General features: G+C 35.9%; 1 protein-coding gene across 5 annotated transcripts in view; it reads left to right on the forward strand.

Moving 5' to 3' along the window:
- The window catches only part of pde4ba (phosphodiesterase 4B, cAMP-specific a), a 240,747-nt gene that overhangs the window by 158,853 nt on the left and 63,999 nt on the right, over window positions 1-17,895 (forward strand). For all 5 annotated transcript variants that reach the window (XM_057842031.1, XM_057842032.1, XM_057842034.1 and 2 more), the window contains 3 exons: window positions 3,058-3,094; window positions 5,789-5,859; window positions 9,864-9,916. In XM_057842031.1, the coding sequence (XP_057698014.1) occupies window positions 3,058-3,094; window positions 5,789-5,859; window positions 9,864-9,916 (161 nt within the window). The remainder of the gene's footprint in view (window positions 1-3,057; window positions 3,095-5,788; window positions 5,860-9,863; window positions 9,917-17,895) is intronic.

Below are 17,895 nucleotides of genomic sequence, written 5' to 3' on the forward strand. Positions count from 1 at the left end.
AGCGACACACTTATACCTAATATTTAAACAACGTTTATGATTGTGTTGTAGGATTTAGCTTTAACATATTGAGAGATGTTTTTCATATTTTGCTTACTGTGGTAACAACTATTATTGTAAACACAAATTATCGTAATTTTCGCACTATAAGGCGCACCTGACTATAAGCTGCCAGCCATCAAATTTGGCACGAAAACGGCGTTTGTTTATAGATAAACCACACTGGACCATAAGCCGCAGCTGTCCTTACTGTGTCATGGGATATTTACACCAAAAGATATTAACCGGTGTTCGGCCATTCCTTACTATGCGGCGAAACGTCCTACACAATGCTCAGCGCGCTTGCGCAAGCATCCACACGCATGCGCGCATCGGTTAGAAGCGACAAGTACTCACTATTTTTGTTTTTATTTAGTTATTTAGAACCTTTTTACTGCCTCAAAGATAGTTTTTGCATGTATTACCCTCTCATACTTTTAACCATTGTGTTTTTTTGTGTTAGCTTTGAAGCAGTTGACCACAATAGTCACGTATGTATTTAAACCGTCCTTATTTGATATAACTACATTTAAGCATTTTCTTAAGGCATTTTTTTTTGTACGTTCTGCCTGTATGCATTGAAACAAAAAAGGTTTAGAGCACACGGTAGTACTTTAGGTGTCAAATTTGACTAATGTAGCACGTTTCGCCGATGTAGTAGATTTTGGCAGAACACCGGTAACACTTTATTTGATAGCAGCATCATACGACTGTCATAAGACCAAATGAACCACCATGAAACTTTGAACCAATTGGCTACAATGCTTCATTGTGTCAAGAAGCTTAATTTGGCCATCACTGCTCCCTTTGGGGAGACATTCGACACTGTTGTTGCCCAACATGCCTCCTAGCACACATTGGAGCGTTACAGATGTAAATAACAATCAAAATTCATGTTCTGTGCAAATTATTTCTTCAGTTACTGTTCCAGTTGTTTCAATAATTGCTAATTATGGTATTTAGTAACATTTTTTTAACAGTGGCACCATTAGACTGTCATTAGACAATCATAATGATGACATGACACTGTCATGCGCATTAATGAATGCTTATAACAGATGTCATTTAGTGTCATCTGGAAAATATCTTACTTTTGAACGGACGTAAAAGATCCAAGCTGGATATAAATGGAGTTAGTGACACAATTTGCCAGATGACACTTAATGATATAAGCATTCAGTAATGCACATGATAGTGTCATGTCATAATTATGACAGTCTTATGACGCCGCCTTCAATTATAATGTGACCTATTAACCCAAATAAATTAACAAATAAGCCGCACTGGACTGTAAGCCGCGGGATTCAAAATGAGGGAAAAACGTTGCAGCTTTTAGTCCGAAAATTAGGGTAATATAGATCTGGCTTTATTGCACACCTCTAACATAGGTCTGGCTTTATTGCACACCTCTACCATATTTTTCAGAATATAAATTGCACCAGTTGCACCATCCAAAAAAATATCAATGAAGTTACATTATACTAATAACAATACAGTTTAGAACAACAGGCTAAATAGTCATCTGTTGACGTAATTGTCGTGATATATATATATATATATATATATATATATATATATAAAGATACAGTAACTTACACTCCGGAAAATATGTAAAATAAAATGGGGGACCCCCCCCCCCCCCCATAATAATCGAAATTCTGCTAAGTAAAGGCAGAGTTTATTTACATTTTTTTAAAAAAACAAAAAACTTAAGAGATGTTTTTTCCCAAAGTATAATTTAAATTAAAAAAAAAACTTTGAAACATGTTACCGTCCCACTGAATTATTTTTAAACAAGAATAATGTAGCAAAATGCTCATCTTTATTAAATGCTTTATTGAGTGAGTCCACTCAAACCCGCTCACGCTGCTCACTTACACACACACACACACACACAATGAGTCACCACAGCACACTACTGCTAGTTTTTAACATGCTCAACAAGTTCATACATTTGGTGCCTTTCAAGGTAGGTGTTCCCAAACTTCTCTGGCCAGATCAAAGCTTCAGAGCTGTCACTCATAGTTAATTTAACTTGAACAAGCAGCTGCTTGGTGAGCAAGAAAAACAGCAGGAGGGAGAGGGTGTACGTGATCGGATCGGGACATCCCTATAAAATACTGTATTTATTTATTTGTTTTTTAATTGAAAAAAAAAATTGCGATGGACTGAGGGCGCGAAGTTTGAAGTGCAACGTAGCGAGGGATCACTGTATATTTATTTGATGATGACACAATAATAATCCATGACTCCGTGATGGCTGTATCTCCACTGAACAAACCAAGACTTTCCTTTTTGCATAAAATGCTCTTCTTACCTTTTACATAATTTAAATTGAAGAAAATAAGTATCTTGCTTTAGCCAAAATATGAGGCTTGATTCACAATCGATGAACAATAAGATACGGTATACCAATGGGAATGAAATTTTTTATAAAAGACAGGCCACAATGTGTATTAAATTTTCTAAAGCCAAACCTACCACCATATAACAATCTGTTTTATCAGTTTTTCAGCTGTTTTATGAGCATATGCTTACAATTTTAATGTTGTTTACTATTTTTTACATGAAAGCTGTCATTCTCCATTTGTTTTTAACTTTGAAGTACATCCATCCATTTGGGTCATCAGACATGAGGTTTGCCTCTGTTAAAGTACCGACGCTGATTTTAATCCACTAATAGCAACTGCCTTTAAATGTATCCCCTTAGTCATAAGAAAATGTGGCTGGCTCCAGCATGACAATGATTTGAAGTGTCTTGCTCTTTCTCAGTTTACAAAAATAGATTAGTCATTGCACAGAATGCCTTACAAGGCCACATACCCTCCAGAAGAGACTCCCAAGTGTGACCTTCTTCCCAAAATCCATCCATCTTTCTCAGCTTCTTAGTGCTGGCTAGGTCATTTTAGCATTTGTCCCTCACTAATATAGTTTCTAAAATGTCAACAGCAAAGCATTCAGTTTTAACACTGTATTTAAATGCTTTTCTTTGTGCACCTAATTTCTGTCTCCTTCCAGACACGGCGACGACCTGATCGTGACGCCTTTTGCTCAGGTAAATATTACCCCATTTGTTGTTTGAAAATCCAGTGAAATCTGTTACATCTGAGTTCCAACACATTCAATTGCAAGGGAGTGGGTGTCTTGTGATATAGTGTAATTTCTAATGTAGTTTATCAAGAAGAAATTTTGATTTAATTGAATTCAATTAAGCCATTAAGTTTTATTAATCATTTATAGACTGTACAAATGAATAAAACAAATGTTCTGGACTCAGCCTTAATATTCAGATTTAGATTAAGGGACAGAGACATTAACACTTATGCAGGAGAAGGGCTTTACATTTTATCACCTCAATAAAGCTAATTTTCAGGTGTGGATTTTCTTCTTTGTGTTATCTTTATTGTCCTAGTGTGATGTTAGTATATAGCAGTTTATTGACTAGGGATTCATTATTGTTAGCCCTCTGAGGTTTTTTTTTTTTTTTTACTTTAGACTGGTACCTGGTCTAAAATGTACTTTTTCACCGTTATTATTAATATACACATTGTAGTTTAATTTTTAATTTAACTATTGTTATGAAAATTATTATTACTATACATTCATGCTTCCACTTTACTGAACACCAATGGTGTAGGTTAGGTGTGTAGCCAGCCCCGTGTATTGAGCAAGAGACACGGTACACCTTCCACTAGTCATCTGTCAATCCCTCCATCCCATTTGGCTTTTCCCTTCAGCGATCACAGTGCATGTATAGAAAAAAAACATCTAATCAGCCTCTTTAATACCTATGGTGAATTTAGAGTCTGCAAATGCAAATATGAGCTAGCAATATAACGCCTTCGCCTGACTATATCTAAAAATTAGATTCCCAAAAGTTGGGACACTATATAAATTATATATAAAAACTGAATGCAATGATGTGGAAATGCCAAGATTTCAATGTTGTATTCAGAATAGAACATAGACAGCAGGTCAAAAGTTGAAACAGAGAACATGCATCATTTTAAGGGGAAAATATGTTGATGTTAAATTCCATGGAGTCAACATATCTCCAAAAAGTTGGGACAGTTAGAAATAAGAGGCTGGAAAAGTTAATTGCACATAGTATAACGAGTGGTTGAAAGACCAGTTACCACAAATTAGATCCATTGGCAACATGGTTGAATATAAAAAGAGCTTCTCAAAGTGGCAGTGTCTCTCTGAAGCCAAGATGAGTAGAAGACCACCAATTCCTCCAATGTTGCAAAGAAGGATAGTGGAGCAGCATTAGAAAAGTGTTTGAATTTAGGAAATTTGGCACGTCCACATCATTGCCCTCAATTTTTTTTCACAATATGTATAGCATCCTACTTTTTCTGGATTTGGTCGGTAAATGTTCATACACGACCAAATGTTTATTATTATATGATGCACCGTAGACTTCACTATCAATTGACGGGACACGGGACTCGGGGCCGATGCGTTTTCAAAAACTTAAAATTCAAATATTTTCATTACCAAAGCCATTCACGACCTAAAACCAAAACAGACACCTTCCTTAAGCATACATGAGTTTCCATGTGCAGCGACATAAAAAAAACATTCTAAGTCGTTCCCTGATAAAATCTGGATTAATAATTTTTTTTATAAAAGTATAAATAAATTGCAAAAAAAAAAAAGCTTAAAATTGCTAAAAAAAAAAAAAAAAAAAAAAATCTTAAATTTTACACTAGATACACAAAAAATCACCAAATGCAGAGATAATCTATATTGTCAGGATCAAAAGCAATACTCAACATATAAGTTTTTGCTCAAAATAGCAACATCTAATAAATCACTGAGTTTTCACATTCCAAACGTAATACTTGAGCAAAGCATGCAGAATCATCTTAGTTTTACTCAACAAAAGCAAAATTTTATTATTATATATACAATCAGAACTTATTTAGGCTGAATTCCGCTATTGTGTAGAGACACAAAATCTAACGTGGCGGCCGTCACAAAACAAAGGTCTTTTTAAGTCGAAAATTCTTACTAATAAATGTTTAAATCGTGGAATTTCTATTGATATGAAAGTAAAACAGTCTAGATTCTTTGTTAAAAACAAAAAACAGTCTGTTATCATTCATTTTACGTAAATATTTCAAACCAAAGTTACGGTATTGTTTAATCCAACATGGCGGCCGTCATGAAACAAAGAGCTTTTTAAGTTTAAAATTATTTTAAATAAATGCATACATCCTGGAATTTCTATAGATATGAACATAAAACAGTCTAGATTCTTGGTTAAAAGCAAAAACAAAAAACAAAAACAAAAAACAGGCACTTATCATTCATTTTACGTAAATATTTCATGCTAAAGTTCCGCTAATTTTTTCCCATTGATTTTTTTCACAACCTTTCTAAGTGCATGCATGGTGCTATTTTGTATAATAATTACCTTGAATCCTTGACCAAATCACTCTTGAGACACTCCTGTCTGCTTGTATTCAGTAAAACTTTCGTCCTATTTCCACCTAAATCCGGCGTTAAACGCAGTGTGTATTTATCACAGTGAATAGTGAAAGCCACTTCAACGCTCTACGGGAAGGCGTGGCGCAAAGTCTTTGGGAGTTGTCTTGTCAAATGATGATAGAGTCTATGGATGCACATCCATGGACATCAAGCTAGTTGCAAAGAATGAACTGAATTATATGATGGCCAACAGCTAGCACCAAATACTGTAAATGCATGGTGGTGAATAATTATCGTCATCCAATGTCTCCAGGTCCTGGCAAGCCTTCGAAGTGTAAGGAACAACTTTACCGTCTTGACCAATGTCCAGTGTGCCTCCAGCAAGTAAGTCATTCATTCTATGGCCTACATTGCTTATTTTTGTTAAAATAAGGCAATATCATTTTGATTTGACATTTAAATCCGCATTTAAAAGTTATGATGACTAATTCCATGCTCCGTGAATTTCAAACTCCGCTTAATGTGAATGCCCGACTTTTTTCAACAATAATTTTGACTGATTCAAGCTGTTATTTTGCAGTCAATTGTAAATAACATAGAGAACAATATTAATTTCAGTGAACACCTAGCCTTTTTTTTCTTATTTATTTATTTATTTATTTATTTATTTATTTATTTATTTATTTATTTTAACACGAGAGCATATAATTACAGTAGTTCTACTCCCTAAGGGCAGGAAAAAAGTCACTTTTTTTAAAAGTAGTGTTTTTTGAGTGTGTATGTTTGCGAAATTACCACAAGATGGTAGTATAGAGCTTTAAAAAGCCTAGCATGTGTCTGTGTGCCTGTTAGGGCGTTAGACATTTCTAGCAACAGTACTAACTACAATTTGGGTTTTAGGTCTTAATTTAAACATCTCAAATCTATTTTTGTAATATATCACATGTATCAATTTAACAATGGTCTGTCTCCTGTAATTTTAGATGTGTTGTAGATACCACCCACATTTATTGTTATTCAAAGTGACGATAGCTTTCACTAATATCACACCTCATGGTGTTTTGAAAGACTAAAAATATGCACCGCTATGTAGGGCAGCTATGCCTTTTATTCCGCAGTGTTTTGAAGGATGCTGCAAGCCATCCAAACACTCACTTGTATTATCTACGTACATCTCTTAAATGTGCCTGACCTGCATTCATAGACACTGAGACAAATATTTGAGATTAAACAATACAGCAGTAGCGGATGCTGGTCTTTCAATGAAGGGAAGCTCAAAGTGTATCTGCCTGAGAGTGCTTTGTGAAGGTGGAGGGGCTCAATGGCACCCGCTGCTCGGTAGGGAAAGAAACTAGAGTGCCAGAAGTCTCCAAGCACAAGCAGCTACAATAAAATAAAAAATAAAATAAAACACCAGAAATAGTAGCTCAATTTTTGGCGAGAAGTTTTTAACAAAGCAAGTGCCGTTACGAAAATCTCCAGTTCAACTCAGAACAACGGAATGAAAATTGAAAAATGCCTCCTGTGGATGTTAAAGGAAACCTCGAACTTAAAGACTTGCAGACTCTAGTAACCCACAATTGTTCTCTTTTACTAAAATATGTTATTAGAAACACATAAAATATTGTAATTGGTTTAAAAATCTATCATATTTAGTACGTTTTGACCTACGGAGGGCGCCATGTTTTATGCGTGCAATGGACGCTCGGGGTGATGATGTAGTTTGTCACTGTCACTAGACAAACACTATCGGTGTACTGCAATTCCTTCTACGCGGCAACACGTCTAACACATGCGCACATCTGTTAGAAGCGGCGAGTGCTTACCATTTGTGTTTTTTATTGAGTCTTTTATTGCCTTTACATTGCCTCAAAATACTTTTGAATATGTTTCCTTCTCATACTTTTATGCATTGTGTTTTCTTGTGGTAGCTTTAAAGCAGATTGTTGATTTGTTGACCAAATTAGTCACGTAGCATATCCAAACCACCCTTATTTGATATTACTACTTTTAAATATTTTCTCAAGGCAACTTTAGTATGTTCTATCTGTATGCATTTAAACAAAACAAGCTGAAAGCGCACGGTAGTACTTAGGGTGTCAAATTCGCCTCGTTTCACTGTTGTAGCACATTTTGGCAGACCACCGATTTTGTCATACTCTCGTCTCCTTTCACTCCATCTTTCCTGTTCATTTTGCTCTTGCTGCTCGTTTGGTGAATTATCGACAGTGCTGTCATGCTCTTTAATGTTCCTCTCGGGTTCAAATTTAAAGGGTTGAAAAGATTAAATGTTTATGTCGACCTACTAGTTAAACTAATTTCACAAATTGTATGAAAACGAAAACATCAAGAGGGGTTTTCATAATAAATTATTTTAACTCATAACGTTTATCTTTTAAGTACTACAGGTCTTTATATCCGCGGATCCCTTTAATACGACAATATCGCTGATTCGCTCATTGCCAATCAAAAAGGGACACACAGCCATCCCTTTGCTCATAAATGACTTAAAGGGATGGTTATGCATAGCGGTGCAGTAATAGATCGGTGCAGTAATAGATGTGTTGTGTTGGTTCTGTGTAAGTTTTGGGAGTTACGCCTATGGATTCCCGGGTTTGAGCCCCCTTTGGTGTAAGTTATTGTACAGTATATTTGCTTAAAATGAAGTCCATTGTTTATTTTACCTGTTAACTAGTTAACAAGTGAAATTAGTTGAATTGAAATTCCAAGTTCTACCAACTTTTTTTCTGCAATGTAATTGCCTAATTGTGATTACACTCAACAACTTTATCCAGGATCAGCTAAGACTACTAATGAATTACAGTCAGGAGCCTGACTACTGGGTTGCGTGCACACATTTCCAGAGCAATGGTTGTAACATTCATGATGTCCTCCAAATTCAGATACAATTTCTTCTCCATAATATGAAGAACTAGAAATGTGCAAATGTCTGTAAAAGACACTTTATACACTCATTATTGGCCATTTAGGTGCTCACGAAAGGAATGTGTCATGGGTTTAAAAATGTATCTATTGATAGGCCAAGAGGATTTTTGTGAACTGCGATCAATTGCTTTTTCCATGTACCTGTATGTTTGTCACTATAAACTGAAATTGAATTTTGCTAAATAAATTTAAATCATGAGATCGGAATGTGAAAATTTTTTTGTGAAGGTAAATTAGAATTGAAAAGAATGTCATAATATTAGAATTATATATGATATTATATTTGCAGAGAATGTCATAATATTACAATAGTTGCATTCTCGGAGTATGAACCTCTTGGTACCTCACGATTCGATACCATTTGCGCTACAAAGCTCACAATAACGATGATCTGACGATATGGCGATACAACGATTATCGATACATTGGTCGGAAATATCATTCTAGGATATTCTACAGACAACTAATAAACAGAAAAAACAAGCTTCTGCTGTGAATTGGATTGATTTTATCACTAGTAGACGTCCAGTCCATTTGAACTGGGAGGGTGGTTCATTCGCTGCCATCCCTCCCACTTCAAACGGATTGAACGTCTATGGCTGGTAGTGGCAGCCAATGCCAGGCAATGCGGTAGTTTTGGTCATTTACCTGTTAATTTTCAGTTACTTCCTGTTGATTTTGGGGTATTTTATGGGTCACTTCCTGTTTATTTTGAGTTACAGAACAGGAAGTGACCTGGGAATCACCCAAATGAATAGGCAGTAAACAGGAAATGACCAGTAAATGCCCTAAAATGAACAACAAGTGACCTGTAAATGCCCTGAAAATCAGACAGAATGACTGTGGATGCTCTGATTTCGAAAGAACGAACATTCCCAGTCGAAATGGATTGGGCGTCGAGCACCGTCAATGCCAGTTAACTGAGACACTATCATGGTAGAAGATTTTGGTAGCAACTTGTTGGTTTATTTTTATTTATTTGTTTTTTAGACATCGACACCGTTTTAAAACAATATCTCGATTCTTGGCGGGAACATATCGATAACCTTTTGAGATACAAAGTATCACGATATATCACTATTTCAATATTTTGTCACACCCCTATTGCATTCAGTTCCAAGTTTGTCTCAATCATGAAAAAGGGCATTTAAAAAGCAGTTACTTGTGGAACTTAAGCAAAGTTCAACCTCCAAGTGGATATTTGTCATGTTCATCTTTTATGTTCACAAATTTTGACAGACTTTATGTACTAAAGATCAGCTACATTGGACATTTCCAATGTTTTATTGTAAATCTGGCATAAGATTTGTATTCCCTTTATTCTCAAAGTACTAATGCTGTATGGCTAGTCACTGCATTTCGCATACGTTACAGTATCCAAAATTTTCACAATATTTACACAAAGGAATATTTTAATCTTATTCTGTCTGTCATTCTTACAGGAGGTCTCCTGCAACCACAAATCAGCCTGCAGTCACCAAAGTGTGCCTCCCAGGTAAGAAGCTTAGAGGAATATTGAGCTAATTTTTATCTATCTGCTGTTGCTGTATTTTCAATAATTTGCCTTTGCTTATTATTAATCGTTTTGGCTTTTTCATCGCAAAATCGCATACCTGACAGCTTTCCTTTTGAATAATACAGTACTGTATTATCGTTGCCATCCAGGTTTTCTTTGGTTTTATTTGATAAAGCAGCTGACTGAATAATATAAAAAAATTCCCTCATCAGCAGTCATCATTTACACAGTGCATGTACAATATTTACGTGCGTCAGCGAGAGGCCGTGTCTCAACAAGTGTGAATTTCCAGACACAAAAAATTTCTTGGCAGCGTTTGAAAGTTAACGAGTCTTATATTTAACTGGGAAACTCTCAGGTTAGAATTAGACTATACTGTCAGAGTTTGTAACGAAAAAGAAGCTACTAGTCAATAATGGCAGTTAGGGTCAATGAAATTTTTTAATTACTTTACAATACTTGAGATATGGCAATGGAATCAAACGTTTCATGTTGTGCACAAACAATATGTTTCTGCCTTTGTAACACACTTCAATTCATAATCTCTTTTGTAAATATTTTTGTAACTTCAACATAGTATGGATGCCTTCAGAGTGATGGTGTCCTGTTTTTTTTTTTTTTTTTTTTTAACTTTACCTGCGTTATTGTGGTTTGACAAGACTTGAATGAGTGGTTTTGTGACACTGTGAAAGTGCGTTGTGTGTGTGTGTGCGATGTGGGGAGGTGTTCCTGTGGCTCTGATTGACGTCAGTGTGCCTTTCTGTGGCTTCTGTTGACTTCCTGTCAAAGCAGATGGACCAAGTTTTCACTTCCTCCATTTAGAACCGCAGCTCATCAGGTGCAATGTGTGTGTCAACATGCATGCTTGTGTGCTCAGGCATCCTGTAAAGACAAACAAGGTTGTTTCTTACGTATTTCTTTATTGCCTCCGCTATGGAGGATGTGTTTCTTTTTTTATTTTTTCATTTTTATTTTTTTATGAACAATTAAGAGGCGGATAAATAATTTGGTGGATGTAAAAGACATAAAAGAAATTGGGTTAAAAGTTCTAATACTTTTTAAACTTTTTTTCAGGTACTTATGTAATATGTATATGCATTATATAAGTTCAAAGTTCAAGTATAAATTTTGCACAGTTTGAGAAAACTGCAAAATAGAAATACATTCTGTGCAGGCCGCTGTCACAGAAGCTCCATTGATTCTGGATGACAATTATACTGACATTATGAATGTATCATGAAAGTATAGATATTTTTGAGAAATATTTTAAAATTCCTTATTCATTTTATATATGTAATATAAAAGTATAAAAATGGATAAAAGTTTAAAAAAAAAAAAAAAAAAAAAAAATCATCTGATTTGGATCACTTGTTGAATCAAATATTTTTTTATTTTTGACTTTGCTAATGTAGTAGATTTGTGGTTTTTTTTTTTTTTTCTTTCTTTCTTCCAATTCATACAAGTAACTAACAATGTAAACCAGTCGTCAAGTACGGAAGCGAACTGCTGCCAGACCAATTAAAAAAAAAAAAAAAAGTCCAGTATCACGTTTTTACATGATAGTTTTCTCGTTTTTACATGAAAGTTTTCATGTTTTCACATAAGAATTAGTACGTTTTTACATGGTAGTTTTCATGCGTTTACATATTTTTCATGTTTTTAAATGATACCTTATTGTTTTCATGTTTTTATTGTTTTTATATGTTTGTAATTACCGTATTGGTCTGAATATAGGACAGCCCTGATTATAAGACGACCCCCTCTTTTTCAAGACTCAAGTTTGAAAAAAGACTTTCTGAACACCAAATTAATTTTTATACAGAAAATAATTACAGTACATCTGAAACAAATGATTATAACAATATATTTAAGAGAAAAACGTTATTTTGCCTCATTCAAATCTAAATATCTGAACATTTAAATATGTAAACTAAAGTGCAATCTCATTCGTAAATTGAATGGCTTCTAGTTTGTGAAATGTAAATAAACCAATCTATTGTGATAAAACAACAAAATCACAATAACTGCATTAACTATCAAAGTGAAGTCTAACTGTAACTGTAGTCTTGAAACAAATCTGAATAAGGAAAAACATTGCCATAAAATAATGCAAACTGGTTAAAATAGTAGCTGAGATCTGTCATGACAGAACATCGCTTCAATGATATCTGGCGCCATCTAGCGTCGTGAATGGGTAGAGTAGCTGAGATCTGTCATAACAGAACATCGCTTCAATGATATCTGGCGTCATCTAGCGTCGTGAATGGGTATAATGTCTAGACCGCGAATATAAGACGACCCCCTCTTTTTCAATCTTATTTCAATACAAAAAACACTGTCTTTTATTCGGGCCAATACAGTACTATCATTTAAAATCGTGATACAGGACTTTATATGTAAATATTCAAGGGCTGCTGTGGGCACAGGCTTTTATTCCAACCGATCCGGCACGGACAGTTTAACCAATTAGGTTTCTGCTTGAAAAATAGCACCTGACTGATACCAAGTTTTTAAAGATGCATATCTGTTGCAGTGCATAGAGAGGGGCACATTGGTTCAACGTTTTTATATCGACTGTACGTGATACAATGTTTTGTGGATTTCTTAAACAATGGCAGCTGCTGTGATCTGAGACCACATACTGGGGATTTATTGCTACCTATCAATTAAATTTGCTTCTGGCATCAAATGAAATAAAAAGATTTTAAAGGTCAGCTCAGCCACACTTTGCACTCCTGTATAAATTAGGCATGGGAACCTCTTGGTTCCTTACAATACAATAGGATTTGTGATGCAAAGCTCACAATAACTGATTTTTACTGAGGCAGCAATGTGCTACGTAAATTACGTTGCTGCTAATTCAACTATAATAGCCCGACATTAGCCCCCAATACGCCGTCGTACAATGCACATAAAGGCAACTTCAATAACAAAATGTTGTTAGTTAGTTAAAGCATATGGACTTACGATCTACCAGCTTGTTGTCTCCTGTCGTCTTCCAAAATTACAACTGGGTGATGGCGCATGCTGTGGTGGTAAGCAATTGCAAGCTTGGCGTTGCAGAGTCAGAACCGACAGTGTACCCTCCTTTGTTTCGTTGAAATAAGTACATGGTTTGGCCACTCTGGTGCGCTTTTTTGGCTTTGAGCTGCTTTCCCATTTTTACCATTCTCAACTTTCCACGCATGATTTTTTAAAGCCTTTCATTAACCGTCGTTGGGATGGTGTGCTCGTATTTACGTCATCGATGACGTCGACTACGTCAACTAGTTGGGACAGCTCAACTCACAAAATATCAATATACAATCAACATCAATATATCGTATTTTTCCGACTATACGTCGTCCCTGAGTATCAGTCGCACCAGCCAAAAAAGGCGCAATGAAAAGGAAAAAAACATATATAAGCCGCACCGGAGTATAAGTTGCATTTTTGGGGGGAAATTTATTTGATAGAATCCAGCACCAAGAACAGACATGTCATCTTGAAAGGCAATTTAAAATACAATAGAGAACAACAGGCTAAATAGGTGTACAATATGCTAACATTACATGACGCTAGAAGATAGATCGGGCCAAAAAATCCAGCCTGACCCGACCGGCCCGCTGGTATTAAAGCCCAATGCGGCCCGAGCCCGATCAATTAACTTGATTTGCTTGCCCGAGCCCGAAAAAACCCGAAATTTTATGTTTTATTTGTAGACACGAGCCCGAACCCCCCCCCCACACACACACACAAATTTTATTTTGTATTTGTGAGAACTCAGTAGAAGGAGGAAATGTGGGGATGCGATGCGTTGTTGCGTTTTGTGTGATCACGTTTGTGACGATGCCGGAGCATATATGCATAATGATAACAAATTAAAGCCTGTCTTTTGAAACGAATTCTCCCAGTTAAACAAGACTGTAAGATTGATATTCAATAAACATTTATATCTTTTATATTTGCGTGTCTGTTCTAACAGGCGGCTAGTGGATTTGACATTTATTTCAATCTCCTCAAGTTGGCAGAAAAAAAAATGTTTTCTCAATGTTTAAATAGTCTACATATTTCTATGATCATTATAAATGCATTTACACAACGAAATAAGGCTGGAAAAATATATTTCTCGTATGAGACCAAAGCGCCACATTTGTTTTTATTCAGCAAAGCCGACACAGGTTTCCGTATTTTCAACAATCAATTTGAATCCTTTCCATATCCCACTCCTACCGCAATTGTTTGCTTTTCAATTCCCCTGTCTTTAATTTGTTTTTCACTCCTATAGCTGCTCCATATCGAAAAGGAAATACCAGGATGCTCGCGGAGGGGAAGATTGAAAAGAGAGTGGGGCCACTGCGTTCACCTGCGCAGGCATGCACAGTGCCTTCTCTGTTTTATCCAAATTATTTATTCTATTTAACATCCATACATCATAGCGCCTTCTCTGTTTTATCCAAATTATTTATTTTATTTAACATCCATACATCATTTTAGTATAAATATATGGATAGATATTTATTTTTTAAAAAGTTAGCAAGAGAGAAGTCGGACCGACCCGACCCGACCCAACCCGACCGTAAATGATCACACATAAGTCGCTCCAGAATATAAGACGCACCCTCTGCCAAACTATGAAAAAAAACTGCGACTTATAGTCCAAAAAATACGGTACAATGTTCTACAATACACCAATTAAGAGAGAAAAACAATATGCAGTGGTACCTCACCGTATGAACGTCTCTACATACGGAATTTTCAGGATACGACACGCCTCAACAGGAAAATATTGTCTCTTGTTACAAAAGACATTTCAAGATGCGAAGGGCAAAAATACAGTATTAGCTGCTACTCACAGCTCCCAGAGTTTACTGAATGCAACATAATTATAGCTGCTCTGCCATTGGCCTAGTATCTTCCTGGCATCCAATCGGCTAAGAGGGACCTCTACTGTACTAGTATGTGTACGTGTGTATCCCAGCGTTCTCTTCATTCGCCCCTCGTGTTCTGACAAGTGAGTGTATTAATTTTTATTCTTTATTCTTTGTCTTTTACATTATGCACAACTCTCATTTCATGTTTATTGTACAAAAATCTAAATGTGACATACTTTTGTTACGTTTGGATTTATTTTTATCCTTTATGAAAGATTTACAGTTCCCTCCATAACTATTGTCACCCCTGAAAAAGATGTGTTTTATAGCTTCTAATATATATATATTTTATTATTCAAATAATATGGGACCTTAATAGAAAAAAAGAGAAGAATACAACCTTTAATACAAGTGCATTCATTCAGTGGGGAAAAAATCTCACATAAAGATAAAATTATTTGACATCAAATAATGTGTGTCACAATTATTAGAAATCTTGGTCTCATCTGACCAAAGCACACAGTCCCAGTTGAAGCCTGGGACCGTGTGTATTTTTGTCTGAGACCAAGATTGAGCTTTTTGGCAACAAACACTCTAAGTGGGTCTGGCGTGCCATGAAAGATGCGCATGCTGAAAAGCACCTCATACCCACTGTGAAGTATGGGGGTGGGTCAGTGATGCTGTGGGGCTGTTTCGCTTCCAAAGGCCTTGGGAACCTTGTTAGGGTGCATGGCATCATGAATGCTTTGAAATACCAGGACATTTTAAATCAAAATCTGTTGCCCTCTGCCCGAAAGCTGAAGATGGGTCGTCACTCGGTCTTTCAGCAAGACAATGACCCTAAACATATGGCCAAATCTACACAGAAATGGTTCACCAGACACAAAATCAAGCTCCTCCCATGGCCATCTCAGTCCCCAGGCCTTGTTTTGTTGGCAAAAGGAGGTTGTACAAAGTATTAACACCAGGGGTGCTAATAATTGTGACACACATTATTTGATGTCAAATAATCTATTCTTTATGTGGGATTTTTTTCCCCACTAAATGAATGCACTTGTATTGAAGGTTGGATTTTTCTCTTTTTTCCATTAATGTCCCATATTATTTGAATTTTAAAAAATTATTAGAAGCTAAAAAAAACACATCTTTTTCAGAGGTGCCAATAATTATGGAGGGCACTGTATGTCTGAATTTTGGGGAGCTTGAAACGGATTTGTGCATTTACATGGAAAACGCGTCTCTGCTTACGGAATTTTCAGTTTACGAAAATCCAGAATCAATTAATTTCGTAAGTAGAGATACCAGTTTTGGTAAATGGGAAAATAGAGCATTTTTATTTTTGCATTCATGGGGACAATCTGTCAAAAAAAAAAAAACATTGTCTTCTTCACAGACTTAGAATATTTCGGTACAACATCTCTGGAAATAAATACAGACACACTATATAATTGCAACATCAAATTAGTAGCAGCGTTTTGGTTCGTTTATTAAACAGTGCCAGTTTTAAAATGACTTGCCAATTCTTTGCGGGCGCATATCAATTACCTATTGGAGACAAAAGTATTGCAATATATCACTTTATCGATATAGTGTATTGTACAAATGCAGAAATATTGTTGGTGGTAGCCATAAAATGTCTCTGTTAATTTTCAGCTTTTTTAGGAAGGTCTTTATTTTTTTCCCCCTATCACCTATATTTCTCTGTCGGTCTGTCTGAGGAGCAGGAAGAGGAGGTGGTGGGCAGGAAGTGTGAGGCAGGAAGAGAAGATCAGATTGTTCCTGTTTTGTTGTCATTAACTGTTGGGATTTGACGGAAGCCAGGAGGAACTGTGTCTAGGTTAATCTTGTGAGTGTCTGTGTTTGTCTCCATGTACATGGAGGTGTTTGTGCAATGAATCTGTGTGTCAGCTCAAATTAGAAAAGTACGATGCAGTGACACAAGCATTCATTGTGTGTGAATACAATGTTATCATTCGTAAGTGTGCAACTGAATTATATTGTTGCTCTCTTGGTATGCATGCTTTAGTTCTTATATAACAAGATGAAATTGTAGACCCCTGACATTACAAACAAACAAAAATTGTGTAAAACCATGCACATGAAAAGTTTGCATCTCCAAAACTGAGAGCACAACATCTGTAAAATTACTGTATTTGTGGTGATGCACCCACATGGCCTTTAGAACAAATAAACAAATAAAAAATCTTCCTGCAGCGTACAGTATATACTCTGTTCCAGATCTGATTCACCCTTTACTTTGACTCACTTTTCAGAAATACCCAGTTTCTCTATTTGCACTGAAACCACATTGCTCAAAGTTGATAATTGTTCGGCTCCGTACCCGCCTTATTTGCGTCAGAGGCAGTTATTTTGTTTGTCATCATTCCTTGTCACTGCATACCATTCAGGTCACTTCAATATGTGAATGCAACTTTAGGTCTCTATGCAAAAAAAAAAAAAAAAGATTCCATTTTTTACTTTAACTGCTGTAACTGCAATGCTGTGCTGTCATATTACCGTGAATTAGCAATATTTTTGCTTTTTGCTATCATGGTCAGAAGTTAGATTATTATTCGAGTTGTGACATAAAAAAAACAAAAACGATTCAACCGATATCCATTTGTTAGGACAAGAAATTTGACCATGTCGATAGCCAAAGATACAGTACAGTACAGTATATAGATGCTTGAGCTGTGCATCGGCTATCGCGAGACTGGGAATCGATAATCCAAGGCTTCACATTGTTTATTTTTTTTTAAACACTGTGAGCACACGCGTATTAGTGTTTTCTTTCTTTTTTTTTATCACCGGCAGTAGCGTCGGAAAATTAGATTTAGTACCTTTTGCCTTGCCCACTGAAACCATGTGCTAGGGCCGAACAATATTGGAAAAAACTGACATTGGGACTTCTATATACAGTATATATACTATATTTATATATTGCGATATTGATACTAAAATAATTTTCACCAGCTCTGTTTGGTTGACTCACCATGACCACATTGTATTCATTAGGGGTGTGACAAAATATCAAAATGGTTATATATCCTGATACTTTGTATCCCAAAAGGTTATCGATATGCTCCTGCCAGGAATTGAGATATC

This window comes from Corythoichthys intestinalis, chromosome 7 (assembly GCF_030265065.1).
Source record: "Corythoichthys intestinalis isolate RoL2023-P3 chromosome 7, ASM3026506v1, whole genome shotgun sequence".
NCBI classification, from domain to species: Eukaryota; Metazoa; Chordata; class Actinopteri; order Syngnathiformes; family Syngnathidae; genus Corythoichthys; species Corythoichthys intestinalis.